The sequence below is a fragment of the Scyliorhinus torazame genome, chromosome 2 (assembly GCF_047496885.1).
Source record: "Scyliorhinus torazame isolate Kashiwa2021f chromosome 2, sScyTor2.1, whole genome shotgun sequence".
NCBI lineage: Eukaryota > Metazoa > Chordata > Chondrichthyes > Carcharhiniformes > Scyliorhinidae > Scyliorhinus > Scyliorhinus torazame.
Window position 1 is genome coordinate 243,925,788 of NC_092708.1, and position 25,029 is coordinate 243,950,816.

The following is a 25,029-nucleotide window of genomic DNA, read 5'->3' on the forward strand; positions in this document are numbered from 1 at the left end:
TGTCTGAGGAGTTGCAAATGGTACTAAACACTGTGCAATCATCAGCAATCAACTCCACCTCTGACCTTCTGGTGGAGGGAAGGTAATGTTGTGCAAAGAGTCTCATGGAAGTGTTGTGTGAAATGCTTGGGAGCATTTTCGGTCTGTGCGCATTCAGGACCCTGACCTTCCCGTTGCTTACCATTTTAACAAAAGACCCTGCTCCCGTGCCTGTCCTTGGCCTGCTGCAATGTTCCAGTGAAGCTCAACGCAAACTGGAGGAATAACATCTCATCCTCTGGTTAGGCATGCTACAGCCTTCCAGTCTCAACATCGAATTCAACAACTTCAGATGATTAGCTCTACCCCATCTCGACCCATTTGTTTTCATCCCACTTAATTTTAACTGTCTTTTACCATTTCTTTCTTTCTTGTCTTTCTTAATATATATTAACCCCCCCATCTTATCCACCTTTCCTTAACCTTTCTCCTCTTTGCTTCCCCCCTCCCCTCCCCCACATCTACAGTTCACCCTCTGATGTTAGTTTCTCTGCTGTTTGGTTTTTCACATCTTTTGTTCTCTCTGGGAACTGCCATTAGCACTCTTTTCCCTTGGTTTCTGTGGCCATTAGCACCCTGTTTCCCTGGGTTTCTGTGGCTCGGACTCATCTTTCATTCTCACTCCACAGTATAAATATTTCCCACTTTCTCTGTCTGTTAGCTTTGACAAAGAGTCATCGGACTCGAAACGTTAGCTCTTTTCTCTCCCTACAGATGCTGCCAGACCTGTTGAGATTTTCCAGCATTTATTCTTTTGTCACAGATATAGGTTGAGAGGCGGTAGATTTAGAACTGAAAGGAGGAGGAACTACTTCGCGCAGAGGGTGGTGAGTTTGTGGAACTTGCTGCCCCATAATGCAGTGGAATCTGAGTCATTAAATGGTTCCAAAGAGGAGATAGATATATTTCTAATATTAAAAAAACGGATTAAAGGATATGGGCAACAGGTGGGGCAATGGGTTTGACACCAGGAAGAGATCAGCCATGATCTGATTGAATTCAGCTCGAAGGGCTGAATTGCCTACTTCTAATTCCTATGTTCTACCATTTAAGATGCAGGTAGAATTTACCTTCAGCATGCAAAGAGTGGCACATTATACACCAGTGTACTGACCTTTAGTCCTTTCATGGCCACACCAACCTGTTACAGATGTGCAAAACCGCCAGCAATTTCCCCACATCTGAACAAGATTCTTGCCTTTATGCTTGTGGGAGAACAGGCATGCATACGTTTATCAGCAAGGATAGTGTTACATGACCCGGTGACTAGCTGTGATCCATTTTGTCCATGTTTTTGCAAAACTTGTTAAGGGGTTTATTCTACAAAATGTACTTGGAACATCCCCATCTTATTCCAATTTTCATTTTTCTCCTCCACTTTCTTCCTCATGAACTACATTGTTTTAAAACCAGTTCCAATCACTGGAGTTTGAAATCTGTAAATGTCACTATAAAGAAATGAGCATTGTATAGCACAGAAGAGGGCCACTCAGCCCATTGTACCCATGCTAATCGTTTGAAAGTTGTTCAATCAGTCCGGTGCCCCTGCTCTTTCCCACAGCAATGCAATTTTTAATCACCTTAATTTTGTGTTCTCTGGCTACTGACTTTTCTGCCAGTAGGAAGAGTGCCGTCCTATCTACTCTATGAAATCACCTTTCAATTTTGAACAGGCCTAATAAATTTCCCCCAAACAATCTCTCTCTTCTGTAAGGATGACAACCACATCACTAAAGTCCCTACTTCCAAACATTTTTAAGATGAACTGACTTGAATTATTTGCACCTCATGCCAGATTTATCTTGCTAATCGAAATGATTTTGGTTTTGTTTCACAGCTGCTTATTGCTGGTGGATCCTTTGGCCTCCGTGAATTTGCGCAAGTTCGCTATGATGTCCAGAAGGTGAAGAGAAAGGTGAGCAATAAAAGAATTTGCAGGGAATTCATAGCCTCTGTCCACTGCAAGGCACGTGAATCTGAAACTTGCCATGCATCATGATCAGTGTTAGCAGCTGGAACCTATTCTCCAGCTAACACAGTCTCAACGCTGCAATTTGCATTATTAAATTGATAACATTGTTAATCTTGGAGATGGAAGTAATTTTTGAAGCAGTATTGGGCACTGCTTTTTTAAATGAGTTATAAGATTCCTCTTTCCCCTAATTCTGAGCTTCTTAAGCTCGCCACTTTAGTAATTATCTAATGAAATGGAACTGTAGATATAATACATGTTACCAAATCTAGTTTCTTTGCCCTTCATTCTGACCTCTCCTGAAACTGCCAACTTTTTCTGGTGTTTTATTTACGTGGCCCTTTATCATGTGTGACCCAGCCAGGGCACTCACAGTGTGTCACAGGCTATTCAGCTATGGAGAGAATCGCAGCTATACATGGTGCTCACCTCACCTCTTGTCCATGCACACGCATTGTGTGTGATTGCAAGCTGAGTTTTTCTATCAAATGCCAATGACTCCTCTCAAGTGGGATTAAGGCTGTCTGTGTTTAATTTTTGAGTTTCTTTGCCTTGCAAAGAAGATAGTAAATTAAAGGGGGGGGGGAAATAGCTTTACTAATCTGCATTTGATTTAGGTAATGGCTTATTGTGAGCGAGTGCTGATAGATTGGACAGGTTTATGTGCATTGCAGTCACCTGATGACGAACAGATTTAATTCTACGTCATCAGGTTTCCAGTAACATGCATACCCTGACTCCAGTGAGGAAGTGTGCAGTCTCTGCAAATTGTGCTGGTGCATGTCTTTGAGACAGCAAACCATTTTTGTTCACTGATCTGAAACAAGTTCCAAAGGATGTCTTTGGAAATTAGGTAATCCACCTTCTTGAACCCCAAGTTGATAATATACATCGGCAATCATTGGAGGAGCACACGCCAACTGGAAAGCATAGATGACATGGAACGATGTGAGTTTAAAATTGACCAATAGAAATGCACAATGGTGAATGCTTTTTGGATGTGTTTAAATAATTGCCCTCTTTACGCTTGGACATCTTAAATAATGCGGGCTATCTTAGTCTTTTATCAGCCACAGTACCCCCTGCCCTCATTGTTACTCTTACATCAACTTCATGTTGTGTCTATCTTGGTCAGCATGTTAGTCTCATAATGGTGAGAAAATATTTGGTCAATTATTGTTGAAAAGCATTCCATAACTAAACTCTGGGTTTCAGTAAGTGATGCGCCTCGAGACATTTTGATGTAAGGGGTGCCAGTTGTGTATCAATCTTATATGATTGATGCTTTGTTCTGCATTTGATTTCACTGAACAGTGCAAAGCAGCAAACCACTGTGTCATTTGGGTCTTATGTTTTGTGTCACTACCTCGATTTTTATTTGCCATCAGTATGAAATGTATGGTTGGTTCAATCAGTGAGCTGTATTCAGCTCCCTTTCTGTATTCACTTCTAAATTTCATTTGCTATGTAATCCACTCTGATATCTTCTGGGGTTTAAGTTCCATTAGTATACTTTTCATTGTAGCTGCCCTGACAATTGCAGCACTTGAAATTAATTTTGTGGATGCCTTCTAGTGCTGTGTAAAATGCAAACCACTGAATCACGATCAGTGGATGAATGCTGTCATGGGTGAATTGACAGTTCCAATGACTGCCGAGTACACAGGAAAAGCTGTATTGGAAAATCTAATGCACCAAATAATACTGAAAGAGTGGGCAGAATTTTCTGCTCCCACCAACAGCGGAAACCGGGCGGATGGGAGAGCAAAATATGGCGTAATGACAAACGTCAGTTTCGCGCAGGCGAAAACGTTTGAAATTTGGTTAATCTGCTATGAAAGTCAGGAGAGGGCGGGCTGATCTTTCTACTGATCCATGTCGGGAACCATATGCATCCCGTGAATGCTCATTAAAAGGCCAACTCGCTAGGATTGCATTTTCCATCCAAAATCAAGCACCCCGCCAGCAGATGATTATGAAGGTCTGTTTCCCGAACGTATGTATAGACGAGGTGTGCACCGGGTGAGCTTCATCTCATCAACAACTTTGAGACTTGTCAGTCTCTCTCGTCCCCCTTGAACAGTTTAGTTGCGCGATTTTGGGTGCTTCTTTCACAGTCCGTGCCAAGGCTGGGAACGGGATGCAAGACCAGTGGAAGATAGAGGCAGAATCTGGTGGGTGTGGCGGGAGGGTGGGAGGTGGCAATGAACAGAGTGGAGTAGTGAAAGACTGTCCAGAGGCACGAGTTATAAAGTTGTCCAAGGAAGAGTCAGACTGCCCTTGGAGCTGAGGCCATGCTGCTCGAGGCATACTGTGCAGACTCTCCTGGGGTTGTGCTGGCCTTGTTGGAGGACACTGTATGGCACACATGTCTTTGTCCTGGTCTTGGGTGGGAGGATTCCTCTCGGGGCAGTGAGGGTCATGCCCAGAGTGTAAAGGGTGTGGTCAGTCACCAAAGGAATTTGGTCCTGGGGGTTAGAGGCAGGTGGCTCAGTTACAAAGAGGGAAGGCATCTGTATCTTATAAATCAGGAGCTGAAAGGTCATGGGGAGATGGGCAATATTGGGTGGTCTCATGGTTGGGGAGTAAGGGTCCTGGAAAGTCAGTTCATATGGCCTTGAGAAGGGAAGGGGTCAGGTCAACAAAGGGCATGAGGGCATCAACAGTAAAGGGTTCAGGGGAGAATAGGAATATCAACATGTAATATGATGGACTCAAGGCTAACGAGGAGACTGGATATAGATAGGAGTGGATGCCACAAGAATCGATGGCCATATCTGTTGCACAGGGGCATCATGGGCCCTACAAGCCTCCACTTTCCCAGTACTTTGGTCTTTGCATTCAAGGTACCAAGCTTATAGTCACACCATAAGTGCAAAGGACTCGGTATCCATAGTTGTTGTAAAGGCCACAAGAGGACAACCAACACATGGATGAGTGTGGCTCCTAGGACTTGCGTCTTTGGTCACTAATGGCAACACTTGTTCCGAATGTGCATTCACGTCTGAGGCAAAAGATCACAGCTGTCGTCCTCCAGGATGATAGCAGCCTGCAAGGGGTAACCTTGGTATGCGATGTGCAGATTAAGGGAAAGTCAAGGGCGGCAGACTGCATAGCTGCCTTTTATATGGAGGAACCCAAATCAATGGGAACTAACATTGATTATGAGCAGAAACCAGAGGACTTGAGAATACAAGCTGCAGGCAGCGCTGTCTTCTTGATACCTTTTGATGTGAATGAGGAGATGGGCCCATCAACATTTGACACAACTCAGGGAAGACGGTTGCTATGCGGAACAAGAGCCAGCGGTGCTCCAAGAAGACCCAGATGCTGACAAGGTAGAACCAAATCCACCAAGACGTTTGGTGTGACCACAGATCAACAGAGGAAGTGGCTTATATATGGAGATGAGCGAAATACATGCCGCGGGCACTTTCTGATTGTCTAAAGATGTGGCAGCGCATATTTGTCACATCCATGAAGAACCCATGCTGCATGAACTGGGAGGGCATCCAATGCCAGTTGTACTTAAGGTTACTGCAATATTCAACTTTTTGCCAATGGATCCTTCCAAGGCTCAACTGGGGCCTCTGTGGGATCTCACAGTTGGTGACTCAAAATGCATAAGGGAGGGAACTAAATGTCCTTTTTCAATAAAAGCCATTCCGTAAGGATGAAGGAAGCTAGGCTGCCAGAGCTGTGGGAATTGGAGTGATTGCCGGCTTACCGAAATGCAAGATGCACACATGTGGCCTTGGACAAACACTTCCACAAACACCCTTCGTTCCAGTCTGTTGCTGGCCTCTGACGGCCCTGCCTGATGTTCCCCTGCCTGCCTTTGCAGTGCTAAAATTTATCTTTGGGCCGCTTGCAAAGACTCCTCATCGGACTCAGGCTCAACAGGGTGTCCAGCAATTGTCCGAGTATCAAGAGACTTTGGCTGTCCATGCCGCCGCCTGCTTTGGACTCATATCTGTGACATTCTGACCAGATTGTGAGCCGAATCCCTGCCAGCCCAGCCACGAAGTTCAATGAGCACCTCACTGCTGCATAAATAACGTGCTGAAAAGATCTGATGTAAAAATCAACTTCGTCACCCAGTGGGAATCACTCCAGCTTTCCCGCCTGCCACCATACTTGGTCTCCAAAATGGAAAGTTTTAACCAAGTGACTCTCACTTATTTTTAGTGTTAAGCTGCAAATTATCAGGTATTTTACAGACCTTTTGAATATCCTGTTGTAATCACGTTGTGGGAAGGTGGTTAGCTCGGTTGGCTAGAGTACAATATAGACTGACACCAATAGGCCCGGATTCAATCCCTGCACTGACTGAAATAGTTTTTGGGGCCTACCTCTTTGACTTAGTAATACCATGGCCATAATTAGCAACCCTAAGGCAACACATAGAGAGAATCACCTTGTACCTACACTTGAGTCTTAATTTAAATAAAGTGTATTTGTGTTCCCTTATACTGTACATAAGGAGGTTTTTAATATCTGTGCCAAGTTTAGAACTATTTTGTTTAGTCACGAATCTGGAAACTGAGGGACTAATTTCCTAAACCTGATTATCAGTGAGCGTCTGCATAGTTAATCAGGTCAGTCCTACTTGGCTTTCTTAGATGTTCTGACCTTCACATTGCACAGAGATTTTGTGGAGTTAAAACTAAATGGTAATACATTCAAACCCTCCACTACCGACTAACAATGGCAACCGTGTGCACCATCTACAAGATGCACTGCAGTAACACACCAAGGTTCCTTTGGTAACACCTTCCAAACCCATGACCACTATCATCTATAAGGACAATAGCAGCAGATACTTGGGAACCCCACCACCTGGAGGTTCCCGTCCAAGTCACTCACCACCCTAACTTGGAAAGAGATCACCGTTCCTTCACTGTCGCTGGGACAAAATCCTGGAATTCTCTCCCTAACAGCACAGTAGACTGCAGCCGTTCAAGAATGGAACTCACCACCACCTTCTGAAGGACAACTAGGAATGGGCAATAAATGCTGGTCTAACCAGCGACGGCCACATCCCGTAAATGAATAAAACAAATATTGACCTGGAAGGCCTCAATTATGTTTCCCTGTTATTTGTGATCTCGGCCCACAAGCTGTTGCTGCCAAGGAACCAGGCGCGAGGTGCCTGGCAAGATTTAACACCCAGATGTAGGGGAATATTTAATGTTGGTGAGGGGGGCGTGTTAGTTGTGGGGAGCAGGGTATGGTAGGTACAGAGGTTTCCGCAGCCAGATTGTTTGGCAGACTGGGTGGAATAATTGGCTTTGCCGAAAAATCCAAAACTTATCAAATTGATGCTCAACCTTACTCTGTCGCTTTGATTCTCTTCCCACACCTAGTGATGTGCAATGCAGACTTTCATCTGTTTAATGGTGAGGTTTTTCATGAAACAAGTTGCGAGCCTGTCACCAGGGGCTTGTAGCTTGATGGGGACCACGCCACGCCACATCAAGTGTGACTGACCAATAGTCACTCCTGCTCTTACCGCCAGCCAATGGTGCCTGTTGGGAGGATATTTGAAGGTTGACAGTCAACCTATTTGGCTGCGTTATGAACGCACCTTCCTTGGCCATCCAAGTCCAGGGGTGGGACTTAAACCCGGAGCTTCTGGCTCAGAGGCAGAGACGCTACCTACTGCACCACAAAACCTGCAGCATGCAGTGCATGGCCAAATTGATTTTATAGATGATTGCAAATAAAACAAAAACCCAGAGGCAACTTAAGAGGCTCGCAAAGTTAGCTCTGGTGGGTGCTGAAAATGCAGACTTCCAACAGTATGTATTAATAGACAATGTGATTAACCTTGCCTAATTTGCATTCTCACAATCTTAGTTCAGCAAGTGCTGTTGATTATGTTTTAGAACTTAGGCGTTTAGATTCCAAGTGACATGCGCTTTCTAATTCCATTTCCTAATTCAGAGATATCTAGTCAGACAGACAGATAGAAGACGGTTTGGGTTGAGTCATCTGCTATAGTCTAATCATGCATTTTATACCGGAACCTTACCCATTCTCCAGTGTGGTGCGGCACGGTAGCACAGTGGTTAGCACGTTTGCTTCACAGCTCCAGGGTCCCAGGTTCGAATCCAGCTTGGGTCACTGCCTGTGCGGTGTCTGCACGTTCTCCCCGTGTCTGTGTGGGTTTCCTCCGGATGCTCCGGTTTCCTCCCGCAAGTCCCGAAAGACGTGCTGTTAGGTGAATTGGACATTCTGAATTCTCCCTCCATATACCCGAACAGGCGTCAGAGTGTGAATACTAGGGGATTTTCAGAGTAACTTCATTGCAGTGTTAATGCAAGCCTATTTGTGACAATAATAAAGATTATTATTATTATGCCTTGCAAGACCTGAATCCAGAAAGTCTTATAAGACCAGAATCAATATCCCGTGGAATGCCCTGGGCTTCCTGCTGCCACGATAAAGCTGCTTCGGCCGCTAGTCAATTAATAAGAAATCAGAATTTAATTGGTCCTCAGATTCAATAACTCTGGCTCTAATCTCTTTGTGCACCGTGAGCAAAATCAGGTTAGACATGGTGGTCTAAAATTTTCTTGAAAGTTTTCATGCACAGCTGCCAGCTCTGGCTATCCTGGGAGTGCACAGGTACCAGCTCTGGCTATGCCAGGGGTGCACAGGTACCAGCTCTGGCTATGCCGGGAGTGCACAGGTACCAGCTCTGGCTATGCCAGGAGTGCACAGGTACCAGCTCTGGCTATGCCAGGAGTGCACAGGTACGAGCTTTGGCTATGCTGGGAGTGCACAGGTACCAGCTCTGGCTGCTCCAGGAGTGAGCAGGTGCCAACGTGGGCTGCGCTGGGAGTGCGTGGGCGGCACCAAAGCTTGTGGGTGCCACCTCTGGCTGCGCCCTGTTGCATTGGATGCCACAAATAGCACATTTTACCTTTTCGGCAGTACAGTCGTGGCAGAAAATATGCCACGTAATCAGACCCAGAGCGCATTTTAAAATTAAAGTAAAATGATGTGTAACTGTCCATAAAATGTCATTTGAAATATAATTCAAGTGCCGATATGTGACAGCCAGGTTTGCGCCGGCGGGGCTGGACGCAAGATTCCGGGGCTGGCGGCAGGTGGGACTAAAGTACTTCAGGGATTTGTTTCTGGGAGAAAGATTTGCAGTCCTCGAGTTACTAAAGGAGACGTATTAGTTGCCTAATGGAAACAGGTTCAGTTACCTGTAGGTGAGAGACTTTGTTTGTAAAGAGGTGCCGTCCTTTCTGGAATTGTCACCTCCGGTGCTGCAAGACAGGTTGTCTGAGGATGACATTGGGGAGGGAGAGTGGTGGATATAAATAGAGAGCTGATGGATAGGGAGGGCGCTCCTGCGGAGGAGGTCAGACGCAAGTGGGAGGAAGAGTTGGGGGACGGGATGTGGAGCGAAGCCCTGCGGAAAGTGAATGCTCCCTTGTTGAGAGCGAGGTTAAGCCACATCCAATTTAATGTGGGGCACAGAGCCACATGATGGTCTCGAGGATGAGCTGGTTCTTTTTAGTGGTGGAGGATAGGGTTGGGCGGCTGGCGAACCATGCGCATATGTTTTGGCCTTGTACGAGTTTAAGGGGATTTTTAAAAAATATTTTTATTCTCCTTTTTCACATTTTATCCCAAATTTACACCCACCAACAATAAACAATTAGCAGTAACGAATATAATGTCAATCTCCATATCGACAACAACGATTCCATCCTCTCACCAACCCCCAAACAACTGCCCGCATGTTAACATAAACAAATAACAAAAAGGAATCAGGAATCATCTATATCCACCATTAACACATACAATCCCCCTCCCCACCCGCCCCCCCCACCTAATGTTCGATGTTATCCAATTCTTGAAAGTGCGTAATGAATAACACCCATGAATTGTAGAACCCCTCCATCCTTCCCCTCAGTTCAAACTTAACCTTCTCGAGAGTCAAGAATTCCAACAGGTCCCCCCCGCCACGCCAGGGCACAGGGTGGAGAGGTTGCTCTCCATCCCAACAGGATTCGCCTTTGGGCGATCAACGAGGCAAAAGCTACCACATCTGCCTCCGCACCCGTTTCCAACCCGGCTGGTCCGACACCCCGAATATGGCCACCCGAGGGCACGGATCCAGTTTCACGTGCACCACTTTAGAGATTACCCTAAAAACCTCCTGTAGCTCTGGACAGGACCAAAACATATGAACGTGATTTGCGGGGCCCCCAGCCGCAACGTTCACACACATCTTCTGCCACCTCAAAGAGCAGTCTCATCCTCGCCCTCGTGAGGTGTGCTCTATATACCACCTTCAGCTGTATGAGCCCCAACCTCGCGCACAAGGTGGAGGCGTCAGAACCCTCCTCCATACCCTCTCCCAACTCTTCCTTCCACTTTGCTTTATCCCTTCCAGTGGTGCCTTATCCTCTTCCAGAATAGCCCCGTAAACCGCCGACACTACACCCTCTCCAGTCCCCCTGTCATCAGCCCCTCCTCCAGCATTGTGGAGGCCGGCTCCACCGGGAAGCTCTGTATCTCCTTTCTGGCAAAATCTCGAACCTGCATGTATCTAAACGTTTCCCCCTGCTCCAGCCCATACTTCGCTTCCAACTCCTTAAATCCTGCAAACCGTCTCCAAGAAACAAATCTTTTAGTGTCTCAATCCCCTTCTCCTCCCATTTCCGAAAATCTCTGTCCCACTTCCCTGGCTCAAGTCTGTGGTTCCCTCGAATCGGCATTTCCTTTGACCCTGCCTCGACCCGAAGTGTTGGCGAAGCTGCCTCCAAATTCTCAATGAAGCTATTATTACCAGACTCCTTGAGTATTTCCCCGGGGCCATCGGGAGCGGCGCTATTGCTAGCGCCTTCAACCCCGACCCCCTGCACAAACTCTCCTCCTTTCTGACCCACTGGGAAGACGTTGACGGGATATTGAAGGAGTTTTCGGATGTAATATCCGAAATTCTGGGGATAGGGGTGACTCCGAGTCTGGAGGTGGCAATATACGGAGTGTCAGAAGATCCGGGAGTTCAGATGGGGGGGGGGATGGAACAGGCTGATGTCTTGGCCTTTGCCTCCCTGATGGCCTGGAGATGGATTTTGTTGAGTTGGCGGGACCCGGAACCGCCTGTTCAAAGCCTGTTGCATTTTTAACTTGTCCCAGTTCGGATGCAAGGTGACCGGCCTGAAATTTTCTCTCCACAGATGCTGCCGGAATCCACTGAGTATTTACAGCAGTTCCTGTTTTTGTTTCTTGATTTGCCCTTCTCCAGTGCTCACCCCCATACACCTCCTGGCTGGGGGTTGGTGGACAGCGAATAGGAGCGTGAGCTGTGGCTTTTTTTTTAACCTCCTTACCTGTCGTCCTTACCTGGTCTGGCCTACATGTGACTCCAGACCCACAGCAATGGGGCTGACTCTTCAATGCCCTCAGGGATAGGCAATAAATGCTGGCCCAGCCAGCGATGCCCACACCCCATGAACGAATAAGGAAAAACAAAATCACTACTGCCACACGCGCGATCATGAAGGGGAGTCAGCCATAAAACCAGCAACTTTTGTGTCCAGTTTATTTTGAATAACACCAATCTCTGATCAACCACATGCACTCGGTGCAATAAATGTAATCAGTACTACCCTGCCTATTCCAGCACAGTTTTTCCATGTGTCAGCGCAATCCCTTTATTCCATCTGTACATCAGCACTGCTTCTCCAGCTGTGTCTTTGTATACCAGTTCTGCCTCTCTTACGCCATCCACATGTATCAGCGCTGCTCCCCTTCCTACCCCCTTTGCTTCAGCTGTCTCTCGGTATGTGAGCTCCTTGCTGCACCAGATGCAGCCCTGTAATTAATAGAGGATGCTCAGTGCTTTATATACCTATAGAGAGAGACAGCTGGAGCAGGAGTGGCGCTGCTGATAAGATTGTCGTTGTGATTACATTGAAAACAAAAGATTGAAAGGTCTGCGTAGCTGCAGCAGTATAAATCTGATAACTGATCGGGATGTGATGATCCCCGTGAGCTGCAATGCCGTAAAGAGTTATATTTATATAAAGCTTCATGGCACCTTTTAAAATGTCTCATGCTTCTCGCGTTATGAATTATTATGTGGGCAAGTGCACAGCAAGATACCACTATTTGCAATGCAGGTGAATGGCCAGTCAGTCTCTTGGGAATTGAGGGGGGAATATTGACCAACATGGGGAGAGTTCCCTGCTGTTGTTTGATTTGTCCCCGAGTTCTCCGACCACCACTTGAACAAGCAGACAGGCAGGGGGTTCTGCCTCATTCAGAAGCTGTCTCCCCTGCCAGTGTTGCACCTCTTGTTACGCCCTGAAGTTTTAGCTTTGAGCCCATCTTGAAGTTGGGCTTTAAACCCTTCCGACACGAGGGTGGGTTTTCTGCCAACCGAACCAAGTTGCTACCTGGCACCCAGACGTCAACTTGTCCTTTGTTTCTTGCAATGAGAGCTAAGGTGGCAGATGTGGTTTTGTTTCTTCTTGGGTAAGTAGGAGACAGTTGACATCCAGCAGTGACTGTTCAACTATCTTGTGTGTTTGAGACTGAGATTGGTAGATTTCTACATGTTAAAATCCTCAAGAGAGACAGGGATAGTGCAGGAAAATGTTGAGGTAGAAGGTCAGACTTGGTCCCATTGAATGGCGGAGCAGGCTCAAAGGGCTGAATGGCCTACTCCTATTTCTTAAAGGTTTGGGGACACACACCAACAGATTTAGAAATAGCTTCTTCCCCGCTATTATCAGACTCCTGAATGGCCCTCTTATATATTGAACTGATCTGTCAACGCATCTTTTCTACTGTTGTAGCATGATACTCCATATGCTTCACCCAATGTCTATGTATTCACATTGGGCGAAATTCTCCGTTATCGGCACGATGTCCGCCGACCGGCGCCAAAAACGGCGCAAATCCCACCTGCATCACGCCGCCCCAAACGTCGCTAAGTCTCCGGCCCGGAATGGGCTAGCAGCGACGTGACGCAATCCTCGCTGGCTCACGTGGTTCACGCCGTGCGGCGTCATGCACGCCGCACGGCGTAACGGCGCATAAGATGTGCTGCTCCCCCCACCCGACCAGAAGACCCGACCGGATGGCCGCCCGCCGCTCAGCCCCGAGGTTCCAGTCCCGCGACATTGAGGCGCTCCTGGACGCAGTGGAGCTGAGGAGTGAGGCCCTGTATCCCGGACACGGCCGCAGAGTCGCCCCACGCCACGGCCTGCGTCTGTGGAGGGAGGTGGCAGAGGCCGTAAGCGCTGTGGCCCTGAAACCACGGACAGGCACCCATTGCCACAAGAAGGTGAACAACCTCGTCAGGGCAGCCAGGGTGACCCCCCCCCCCCCCCCCTGTCCGATATCCATATCCCCCCTCCCCCATATCCCCCCTCCCCCATATCCCCCATATCCCCCCTTCCCCCATATCCCCCTTCCCCCATATCCCCCTTCCCCCATATCCCCCTTCCCCCATATTCCCCTTCCCCATATCCCCCTCCCCGTATCCCCCCTCCCCCGTATTCCCCCTCCCCCGTATTCCCCCTCCCCCATATCCCCCCTCCCCCATATCCCTCCTCCCCCATATCCCTCCTCCCCCATATCCCTCCTCCCCCATATCCCCCCTCCCCCATATCCCCCCTCCCCCATATCCCCCCTCCCCCATGTCCTCCCTCCCCCATATCCCCCCTCCCCCATGTCCTCCCTCCCCCATATACCCCCTCCCCCATATCCCTGATATCCCCCCTCCCCCATATCCCCCCTCCCCCATATCCCCCTCCCCCATATCCCCCTTCCCCCATATCCCCCCTCCCCATGTCCCCCTTTTCCCCCTCCCCATATCCCCCCTCCCCCATATCCACCCTCCCCCATATCCCCCATATCCCCCCCCTCCCCCATATCCGCCTTCCCCCATTTCCCCAAGTGAATCCAGCCCTTACCTTAACCTCTGCAATACACGTGCAACCGATGGCGTGCATTCATATACCTGCCTAACACTGTTGCCTTTTACCCCTGCCACCACCCCCCACAGGAGAAGCGCGCACACATCCCTCCTCCCCATATCCCCCCTCCCCCATATCCCCCCTTCCCCATATCCCCCCTTCCCCATATCCCCCCTCCCCCATATCCTCCCTCCCCCATATACCCCCTCCCCCATATCCCTGATATCCCCCCTCCCCCATATTCCCCCTCCCTCATGTCCCCCTTTTCCCCCTCCCCCATATCCGCCCTCCCCCATTTCCCCAAGTGAATCCAGCCCTAACCTTAACCTCTGCAATACACGTGCAACCGATGGCGTGCATTCATATACCTGCCTAACACTGTTGCCTTTTACCCCCGCCACCACCCCCCACAGGAGAAGCGCGCACACAACACCAGGGAGCATGTGAGGACTGGAGGAGGCCCAGCTGATGAGAGGCCACTGACCGAACATGAGGGAAGGGCCCTGGAACTGGCTGGCGGACCTGAGGACCGGGAGGTTGCTGATGCAGAGGTCGGGGGCCCACCAGCAAGTGAGCCACCGACAGCCCGTCCCCATATCCCCCCTCCCCCATATCCCCCCTCCCCCATATCCCCCCTCCCCCATATCCCCCCTCCCCCATATCCCCCTCCCCCATATCACCTGATCACTGCCTGATGTCTAATCATGCATGCTTCATTGTGTATCGCAGGAGCAAACGTCAAGGCACCCATCCCCGCTGATGCAGACCATCCGCATGATGCCCCTCGGAGATCATGGGAGACGGAGAGACCCGGACCCTCTGGCATGCGACGCCCGCACGATGCCCCTCGGAGACCACGGGAGACGGAGAGACCCGGACCCTCTGGCATGCGACGCCCGCACGATGCCCCTCGGAGACCACGGGAGACGGAGAGACCTGGAGCAACAGGGAGACGGCGCCCCCGTCTCATGCGGGTGCGGCGACGCAGGCGTGTGCCACCCAGCGACGAGAGGGGCAGCCACAGGCCCCCGTCACAGCTGAGCCATGAAACCACAACCCAGGACACCCCTACCCAGGACACCCCTACCCAGGACACCCCTACCCAGGAAACTGAAATACAGGACAGTGACACAGATTGAATGGGCGGAGACGAACCGCCACCCCAAAGTGCCATGGACTCAGAGTGGGACGAAGAGCACGACACAACGCCACTGCTGTCACCAACACCCTCCACCATCGCAGAAACACTCACCTCGGTTGGGCACTTTAGTGATGAGGCGTCTGGTACACTCACTGGTGCACACAATACAGCCGTCCCGGTATAGCAGGTGGAGGTAGGAGCAGCAGAGGGGCCGGGCGGTTGGAGGGCAGCCCAGCCCAAGCAAACATCAGCCACCCAAATGGATCCCGGGTTCCTGGAGTTACCACACCCACACATAGGTCCGATGCAACCACCGACCCGGAGACGAGCGAAGAGGGTGACGGCCGGCTTGCGGTGGCTGCAGTCACAGGTGGAGGAGTCCACCCGCGTCCAGGAGCTGGGAGTGGTGCCGGTCAAGTGTGCCACCCAGGCCGACACCGCACGGGTGGCGTCCGCGGTGGAGGCAATGGGTGCGACGGTGTCAGGCATGGGGAGCGGTTTGCGAGGCCTGGGGCTTTCCGTGCAGGCGGCGTCTGTGGCCCAGGACATAGCTGCCCTCTCACAGGAGGCCATGAGCCAGCGCCAGTGGCAGATGGCAGAGGGGCTCAACTCCGTGGCACAGTCTCTGCAGGCCATGGCCCAGTCTCTGCAGGCCATGGCCCAGTCTCTGCAGGCCATGGCCCAGTCTCTGCAGGCCATGGCCCAGTCTCTGCAGGCCATGGCCCAGTCTCAGCAGGCCATGGCCCAGTCTCAGCAGGCCATGGCCCAGTCTCAGCAGGCCATGGCCCAGTCTCAGCAGGCCATGGCCCAGTCTCAGCAGGCCATGGCCCAGTCTCAGCAGTCCATAGCCCAATCTCTGCAGGCCATGGCCCAGTCTCAGCAGTCTATAGCCCAATCTCTGCAGGCCATGGCCCAGTCTCAGCAGGCCATCGCTGAGGGCATCGGCGCCATTGCCCATGTGCGAGCCGGCATCGCACAGTCACAGACAGGGATTGCCAACCCCCTGAGCTCCATGGCTGCAAACCTGCAGACCCCTGTCGATACCAGCAGAGGCCTCCAGGACTGGCAGCGCCAGATGTCGGGGGGCGACGGATGGCCAGTCCATTCGCATCCCCCACCCATGTAGAGGCCTGGGGGCCATCGGGCACCCCGAGGGAGAAGGAGGTGCTGGGGCCCGTTCCAGGTCCCATTGTAGGGGAGGTCCCGGAACACCTCAACACCTCGGGCTCCCCCCCTTCCGTCCCAGGTGCATCGGGTGGGCAACGGGCAGGACAGGCTGGCAGTTCGCCATCCCAGTCGTCCGGGCCGCAGCCTGGCCCATCTAGGCCAGGACGCCCCAGGAAACGGCCGCCAAAGCTGGAAGGGGGCAGGAATCACAGGAGTCCACCTCCAGTTATGCTGTACCGTCTGGGGAACCACCTAGACGTAGTCAAAGGGCCCGTCAGGCCAAACAATTAGACACTGAATAAGTTGGCACGGGTGCAGGGCACAGATGAGTTTTAGGGGCTAGGGCACGTGCATGAACTCCTTTGGTTATTAAAGTCAATGTTACACCTACAGAAGCTGCCTTTGTGCTCTGTCCAAAGTGTGCGGGGGTGTCATGTACGTTGAGCGCAAGTGTGTGTGTGAGGGGTGGTCTTACCTCAGCCCCAGGTGAGTCTGCCCCCTTCCCCCTGGGCCGCCATCAACATCCCCCCGGGCAGAGGACGGGACCGTGCGCTGCAGTGTCACAGCCGCATGCAGGGATGGTCCGGGTGGATGGTGGTACTGTGGCCATGGGTCAGACATAGTCCAATGATGTGGAGCCAGGAGCTCATCGCAGGGCGGGTTGTCATCATCCTCCATGGCCTGCGATAGACACGCGTCCACCCGCAACTGTGTGAACCCGGCCATTGTGCCGCAGGTGGATCGGCAATGGGGGGGTGGTGTGCATGCGGGTGGGGTGGATGGGGTTGGGGAGGGGGGTGAGGGTGCTGGGTGGGTGGATGGGTGGGGGGTGTGGGTGGTCGGCTGTTGCCATGATGTGCGGTCTGTGGCCATACTACCCGATTCCCATGCCCATCTAGTCAGTGAAGCGGGCGGCTATCAGCCTGTCCCGTGCCCGCTGGCCCAGCCGGTAACGGTGGACAGCCACCCGCCCGTGTCTAGCCCGTCTGCCCTGACCATTGCCCCCATCCCCATCATCTGGGGATGACTGCGCCTCTTCCTGCTGCTCCTCCACTCCGCCGTCCTCTGCCTGTGGCACATCGCCCCTCTGCTGGGCTATATTGTGCAGGATGCAGCACACCACAATGATGCGGCCGACACTATCTGACCGATACTGGAGGGCGCCCCCAGAGAGGTCCAGGCATCTGAAACGCATCTTCAGCACGCCAAAGCACCTCTCTATCACTCACCTTGTCGCTCATTGGGCATCATTGTAGCGGTTCTCCGCCTCATTGCGTGGCCTCCGTATATGCGTCATCAGCCACGATCGCAATGGGTAGCCCCTGTCGCCCAGCAACCAGCCCCTCAGCCGGGGATGGCGTCCCTCGTACATGCCGGGGATGTATGACCGCGACAACACGTATGAGTCGTGTACACTGCCCGGGTAACGGGCGCAGACGTGCAGGATCATCATGCGGTGGTCGCAGACCACCTGTATGTTCATCGAATAGGTCCCCTTCCTGTTGGTGAACACGGCCCTGTTATCTGCAGGTGGCCGCACGGCGACGTGCATCCCATCAATCGCGCCCTGGACCATGGGGAACCCGGCCACGGCAGAGAAGCCCACGGCCCGGGCATCTTGGCTGGCCCGGTCCACAGGGAAGCGGATGTAGCGGTGCGCAATGGCATATAGGGTGTCTGTCACTGCCCGGATGCACCGGTGCACCGATGTCTGCGATATGCCGGACAGATAGAACATAGAACGATACAGCGCAGTACAGGCCCTTCGGCCCACGATGTTGCACCAAAACAAAAGCCATCTAACCTACACTATGCCATTATCATCCATATGCTTATCCAATAAACTTTTAAATGCCCTCAATGTTGGCGAGTTCACTACTGTTGCAGGTAGGGCATTCCACGGCCTCACCACTCTTTGCATAAAGAACCTACCTCTGACCTCTGTCCTATATCTATTACCCCTCAGTTTAAAGCTATGTCCCCTCGTGCTAGCCATTTCCATCCGCGGGAGAAGGCTCACACTGTCCACCCTATCTAAACCCCTGATCATTTTGTATGCCTCTATTAAGTCTCCTCTTAACCTTCTTCTCTCTAACGAAAACAATCTCAAGTCCATCAGCCTTTCCTCATAAGATTTTCCCTCCATACCCGGCAACATCCTGGTAAATCTCCTCTGCACCCGCTCCAAAGCTTCCACGTCCTTCCTATAATGCGGTGACCAGAACTGCACGCAATACTCCAAATGCGGCCGTACCAGAGTTTTGTACAGCTGCAACATGACCTCATGACTCCGGAACTCAATCCCTCTACCAATAAAGGCCAACACTCCATAGGCCTTCTTCACAACCCTATCAACCTGGGTGGCAACTTTCAGGGATCTATGTACATGGACACCTAGATCCCTCTGCTCATCCACACTTCCAAAAACTTTAGCATTAGCCAAATATTCCGCATTCCTGTTATTCCTCACTCGGTGCCTGGAATGACCCCGTTGCATAAAAGTTCAGGGCCACCGTAACCTTGATGGACACGGGGAGAGGGTGTCTCCCGCCAGTGCCACGCGGTGACAGGTGCGCCAGCAGGTGGCAGATGTGTGCCATGGTTTCCCGGCTCATCCGGAGTCTCCTCCTGCATTCCCGGTCCGTGAGGTCCTGGTATGACAGCCGGGGCCGGTACACACGGGGCATCCACGGGTGCCTCCATTGCTGTGGGGCCGCGACGTCCTCCTCCCCTCCTCGACCTGTCGGTCAGGTGTCCCTCCAGCCTGGTCAGCTGCCGCCTGCCCCTCTGCGGCAGCCTGCGCCGCCTCTCTGGCACGCTCCTCATCCTCCTCCTCATCCAGGGCAACATGGACATTAGCGGCTGTCGCCATGGCGGCCAACATCGCTGGCTGACAGGAAAACATGACGGCCTGTGTGTGTGTGTGGTGGGGGGGGGGGGGGGGAGAATGACATGTCATCATTGCCCATACCCCCTCCTTCCCCCCCCCCCCCCCCCCCCCCCCTCCTCCAGCTAGGTGGCATGGACCGCATGGGTCCGACTGTTGGAGGCTGGCACCTGGCCAGGTGGACCAACTCACTTGCCCCCCCATCCCCCTCCACGGCAACAGACCCTCCCCCCCACTCCCGCGTCCCTCCCCGACACGGACCCCCCCCCCCCCCCCCCCCCCCCTATTCGGCACGGACCCCCCGTCCCACGTCCCCCTCCCCGGCACGGCCCCCTCCCCGGCAGTCATCCTCCCGTCCCCGGCACTCACCCCCCCCTCCCCGGCACGGACGTCCCCTCCCCGGCACGGACCCGTCCCCCACCCGTCCCCCTCCCCGGCACGCACCTCCCTGCCCCCCACCCCGGCACGGACCCCCCCCCCTCCCCCCCGCGTCCCTCCCCGGCACGGACCCCGTCCCCCCGTCCCCCTCCCCGGCATGGGTCCCCCTCCCCGGCACGGACCCCGTCCCCCGTTCCCCCCCTCGGCATGGACCCGTCTCCCTCCCAGCACGGACCCCCCCGTCCCCCTCCCCGGCACGGACCCCCCGTCCCCCCTCCCCGGCAGTCATCCTCCCGTCCCCGGCACTCACGCCCCCCTCCCGGCACTCTCCCGGAGCCCAGCCCACTCTACCCCCCCCCCCCCCCCCCCCCGCCGCACACACACACACACACACAACCCTACACACACCTCTCCCCCACACATACCGACTGCGGCCACGCCATCGCCTCTCCAGCGGCCAATCCCCCAGGCCGTCACCCACCTCCCCACTGGTCGGCGTCAACCACGAGCACTGGTTGACGCCAATTAATTAGGTGGTTTGATTTACGCCGACGTGACCCATTATCACGTCGGTGGGACTTCGGCCCATTCGGACGGGAGAATATCGGCAGCCCCGAAATCCATTGCCTTGCGCCCACCCGTGCCATTCTCCGAGGTGTGCGGCGCGATTGACGCCCCGCCGACTTTTCTCCCTTCGGAGAATTCGGCGGGGGCGGGATTCACGACGGCCCGCGCGGCGACTCTCCGACCCGGTGGGGGGTCGGAGAATCTCACCCATTATGTATTTATCGTATGTGCTGTGTTTTTCATGTATGGAACGATCTGCCTGGACTGCACGTAGAACAATACTTTTCACCGCGGTAAAAGTAACAATAATCTAAATCTAAGTCCTTATCTTCATAAGATCTCCCATTAAAATGAAGTTGCTTTCTTTTGCTGCTTTGTTGAGTTTTAATCTGAACTGACACTGAGGTATGTTAGTGTAAGCTTGATTTAAAACTCACTTTTGAGCTCTCCTGCGGCTATCACACCAGGAAGTGTAGATATTTCAGATTTATGGCTGTGACATGCCTTTTGTTTTAAGTGTGCAATAATGAGACATTATTGTACACTTCTAAATTGAGATTCAAAACAGGTTTGTTGATTTGAACTATCATCGGGATGAAACTGAGTGTTATTAGTCATTGGAACGGAGGTTTTATAGATACCTATAAGACTCTGGAATGCATTATTGCCTTGAAGAAGGAAACAGCTGAAGGGAGATGAGTAAAGTTATGCTGCGAGATTCTCCGTTGGCGGGATCCTCCGCTTCGCCGGCAGCGCACCCATGCCCGCGGGTTTTCCGACGGCATGGGGTGGCCACAATTGGAAACCCCATTGGCCGGCTGCGGGAACAGGAGAACCCCGCTGCCGGCGGGGGCACGCGCACCGGAAAATGGGGCTGGCGGGACAGACAATCCTGCCCATGAAGTTTGCATATCCTTTTTTAAATTTGAGAACTGATCGAATTGAAGTGTTTGAAATGATAAAGGGGGTCTGGCTGGGTTGACCGGGAGAAGCCATTTCCCCTGCCGTGGAATCCAGAATAGGGCAGGGGTTTTAATCTTAGACGAATGAGGAGTGAAATTAGGGAGCATTTTCTTTCCAGGGTGCCGTAAAAGTCTTGAGCCCACATTCCCCCAAAAGCCAGCAGTTGTTGGGTTAATTGAAATTTCCAATATTGAGGTTGTTTGATTTTTGGGGGGGGCAAAGTTATCGAGAGATATGGTGGAAGTGCAGCAAATGGGGTTGAGGTACAGATCAGCCATAATCTGATAAACAGCTTTAACAGGCTTGAGGGCAGAATGCCCGACTCTTGATCTTATGTTCCTAAGCTTTATTCATGAAGAGTAGCTTGTATGGCATGTGCGTCATTAGGATATGAGGTCACTGGGACTAATTGGACTTATATCTAAAAATGCCAGACAAGCACAAGCAGGACTTGTGTTAAAAAAAAAATGAGGATCCACAAAACCAGCTTCTTGAATGTACAGTTACAATTAATTCATTTCTAAAGATATAGTAATGTTGTTCTTATGTTTATGTGGACACAATCATATTCATGGATTAAAATTAAAATATTATTCATTCCAATTAGCACGTTGACCTGCATATCTTCAGTCAGGAGTTCTATAAATTGTCAAGAAATCCTATCTTGGTCTGCTCAAGTGTTCATTCAATGTGGTCAAAAGATTTTAACAGGTTGCATTATGTAGCACCTTTCATATGCAGTAAAAGATTAGTGAGGAATATTTGATGCCAAAACACATGGGGCTGGATTTTACAGAGGTCCCTGCCCACACTCCTCCGAGTCTAAAACATTGGGGGGGGGTGGGATCCAGTCAGGGAACACAGTCAAGGGCATTCAGCCTCTGATCTTCGGGTAAGCGTTCTCCAAGGTGGCCTTCAGGACGTGCGACAAGGCAGAATCGCCAAGCAGAAACCTATAGCCAAGTTCCTCACACATGAATGCGGCCTCAACTGGGACCTTGGATTCATGTCGCATTACATTCACCCCCCACCATCTGGGCTTGCAAAATCCTACCAACTGTCCTGGCTTGAGACAATTCACACATCTTTAACCTGCGATTATCCCTCTCTCCAGTTGCTCCGTCTGGACCAGTAAAGACTTAATTACCTGCAAAGACTCGCATTCAAAGTATCGTCTTGTATCCTTGACTTTGTCTATATGTATGTTTCTGGAACCCACCTCTTCATTCACCTGAGGAAGGAGCTGTACTCTGAAAACTAGTGATTCGAAACAAACCAGTTGGACTTTAACCTGGTGTTGTAAGACTTCTTACTGTGCTCACCCCAGTCCAACGCCGGCATCTCCACATCATGGCTACCATTCAATGTGATCATGGCTGATCATGCAAATTCATTATCCCACTCCCGCTTTCTCTCCATACCCCTTGATACCTTTAGCTGCAAGGGCCACATCCAGCTCCCTCTTGAATATATCCAACGAGCTGGCCCCAACAGCTTTCTGTGGTAGAGAATTCCACAAGTTCACAACTCTCTGAAAGAAGTTCTTCCTCATCTCAGTCCTGAATAGCTTACCCCTTATTCTTAGGCTGTGACACCTAGTTCTGGACATCCCCAACATCGGGAACATTCTTCCCGCATCTAGCCTGCCCAGTCCCATCAGGATTTTATGTTTCTATGAGATCCCCTCTCATTCTTATGAGCTACAGTGAGTACAAGCCCAGTTGATCCAGTCTTTCTTATATGTCAGTCTTGCCATCCTGGGAATTAACCTGGTGAACCTTCGCTGGACACCCTCAATAGCAAGAATGCCCTTCTTCAAACTAGGAGACCAAAACTGCACACAATACTCAAGGTGTGGCCCCACCAACGCTCTGTATAACTGCAGCAAGACATCGCTACTCCTATACTCAAACCCTCTCGCTATGAAGGCCAGCATGCCATTCGCTTTCCTCACCGCCTGCTGTACTTGCATGCCAACCTTCAGCAACTGATCCACCATGACACCCAGGTCTTGTTACAATTCCCCTTTTCCTAAACTGCCACCATTCAGATAATCTGCCTTCCTATTTTTTCCACCAAAGTGGATAACCTCACATTTAGCCACATTATATTGCATTTACCAAGTATTTTCCCACTCAGCCAGCCTGCCCAAGTCACCCTGCAGCTTCTTTGCATCCTCCTCACCAGTTAGAATCAGGTGAATTCATAATGGGCAACAAAGAGATGGCAGACCAGTTGAACAATTACTTTGGCTCACACTGCCACACAGTTTAGTGTCATCTGCAAATTTGGAGATATTGCATGCAATTCCTTCGTCCAAATCGTTAATGTATATTGTGAACAGCTGCGGTCCTACACTGAACCCTGCGGTACCCCACCAGTCACTGCCTGCCACTCTGAAAAGGACCCGTTTATTCCCACTCTGCTCCTGTCTGCCAACCAATTCTCTATCCACATCAGTACATCACCCCCAATACAATGAGCTTTAATTTTGCTCACTAATCTCTTGTGTGGGACCTTGTCAAAAGCCTTTTGAAAGTCCAGATACACCACTGGTTCACCCATTCCACTCTACTGGTCACATCCTCAAAAAATCCAGAAGATTTGTCAAGCATGATTTCCCTTTAGTGAATCCATGCTGACTTGTACCGATCCTGTCCTCACTTTCCAAATTCTCAGTTATTTCCTCCTTAATAATTGACTCCAGCATTTTCCACATCACTGATGTCAGGCTAGCTGGTCTATAGTTTCCCATTTTCTCTCCCTCTCCAATCCACTGGAACTCTTCCAGAGTTTATAGAATGCTGGAAAATGATCACCAATGTGTCCACTATTTCTAGGGCCACTTCCTTAAGTACTCTGGGATGCAGAGCATCAGGCCCTGGGGATTTATCGGATTTTAATCCTATCAATTTCCCTAATACAATTTCCTGACTAATCCTTCAGTTCCTCCTTCATGCTAGACCCTCTGTCTTCTAGTATTTCTGGAAGGTTATTTGTGTCCTCCTTAGTGAAGATAATCCAAAGTAATTGTTCAACTGGTCTGCCATCTCTTTGTTGCCCATTATGAATTCACCTGATTCTAACTGTAAGGCACCAACATTTGTCTTAGACAGTCTTTTTCTCTTCACATGTCGATAGAAGTTTTGCAGTCAGTTTTAATGTTTGCTGTGAGCTTACTCTCGTATTCTATTTTCCACTTCCGAATTAAACTCTTTGTCCTCCTCTGCTGAATTTAAAATTTCTCCCAGTCCTCAGGCTTGCTGCTTTGTATATGCCTCCTCGTTGGCTTTAACACTATCCCTGATTTCCCTTGTTAGCCATGGTTGAGCCACCTTCCCCATCTTACTCTTGCGCCAGGCAGGGATGTACAATTGTTGAAGTTTATCCAGGCGCCGGAATGTGTCGACTCAGGGCTTTTCACAGTAACTTCATACTTGTGACAATAAAAGGTTGTTATTATTATTATTATTTAAATGACTGCTATTGCTTATCTACTGCCAGCATCTTAAGTATCCTTTGCCAGTTTATCTTAGCCAATGCCCATCTCATAGCTTCAAAGTTAGCTTTCTTTAAGTTCAGGAGCCATTGTTTCAGACTTTTTAAAAATGAGTTTAGAGTACCAAATTCATTTTTTCCAATTAAGGGGCAATTTAGCGTGGCCAATCCACCTACCCTGCACATCTCTGGGCTGTGGGGGCAAAATCCCACGCAAACACGGGGAGAATGTGCAAACTCCACATGGACAGTGACCCAGAGCCGGGATCGAACCTGGAACCTCGGCGGCGCGAGGCAGCAATGCTAACCACTGCGCCACCGTGCCGCCCCCTAGTCTCAGACTTAACTGTGCCACTCTCCATCTTAATGAAGAATTCTACCATATTATGGTTACTCTTCCCTTGAGGATCTCGCACCACAACGTTGCTAATTAATCCTCTCTCATTGCACAATACCCAGT

The 25,029-nt window shown here is 50.9% G+C and overlaps 1 protein-coding gene across 1 annotated transcript in view; it reads left to right on the top strand.

Moving 5' to 3' along the window:
* Nucleotides 1-25,029, top strand: part of cox16 (cytochrome c oxidase assembly factor COX16) — an 81,586-nt gene that overhangs the window by 39,512 nt on the left and 17,045 nt on the right. The window contains exon 3 of the mRNA XM_072494866.1: nucleotides 1,877-1,954. Coding sequence (XP_072350967.1) covers nucleotides 1,877-1,954 — 78 coding nt within the window. The remainder of the gene's footprint in view (nucleotides 1-1,876; nucleotides 1,955-25,029) is intronic.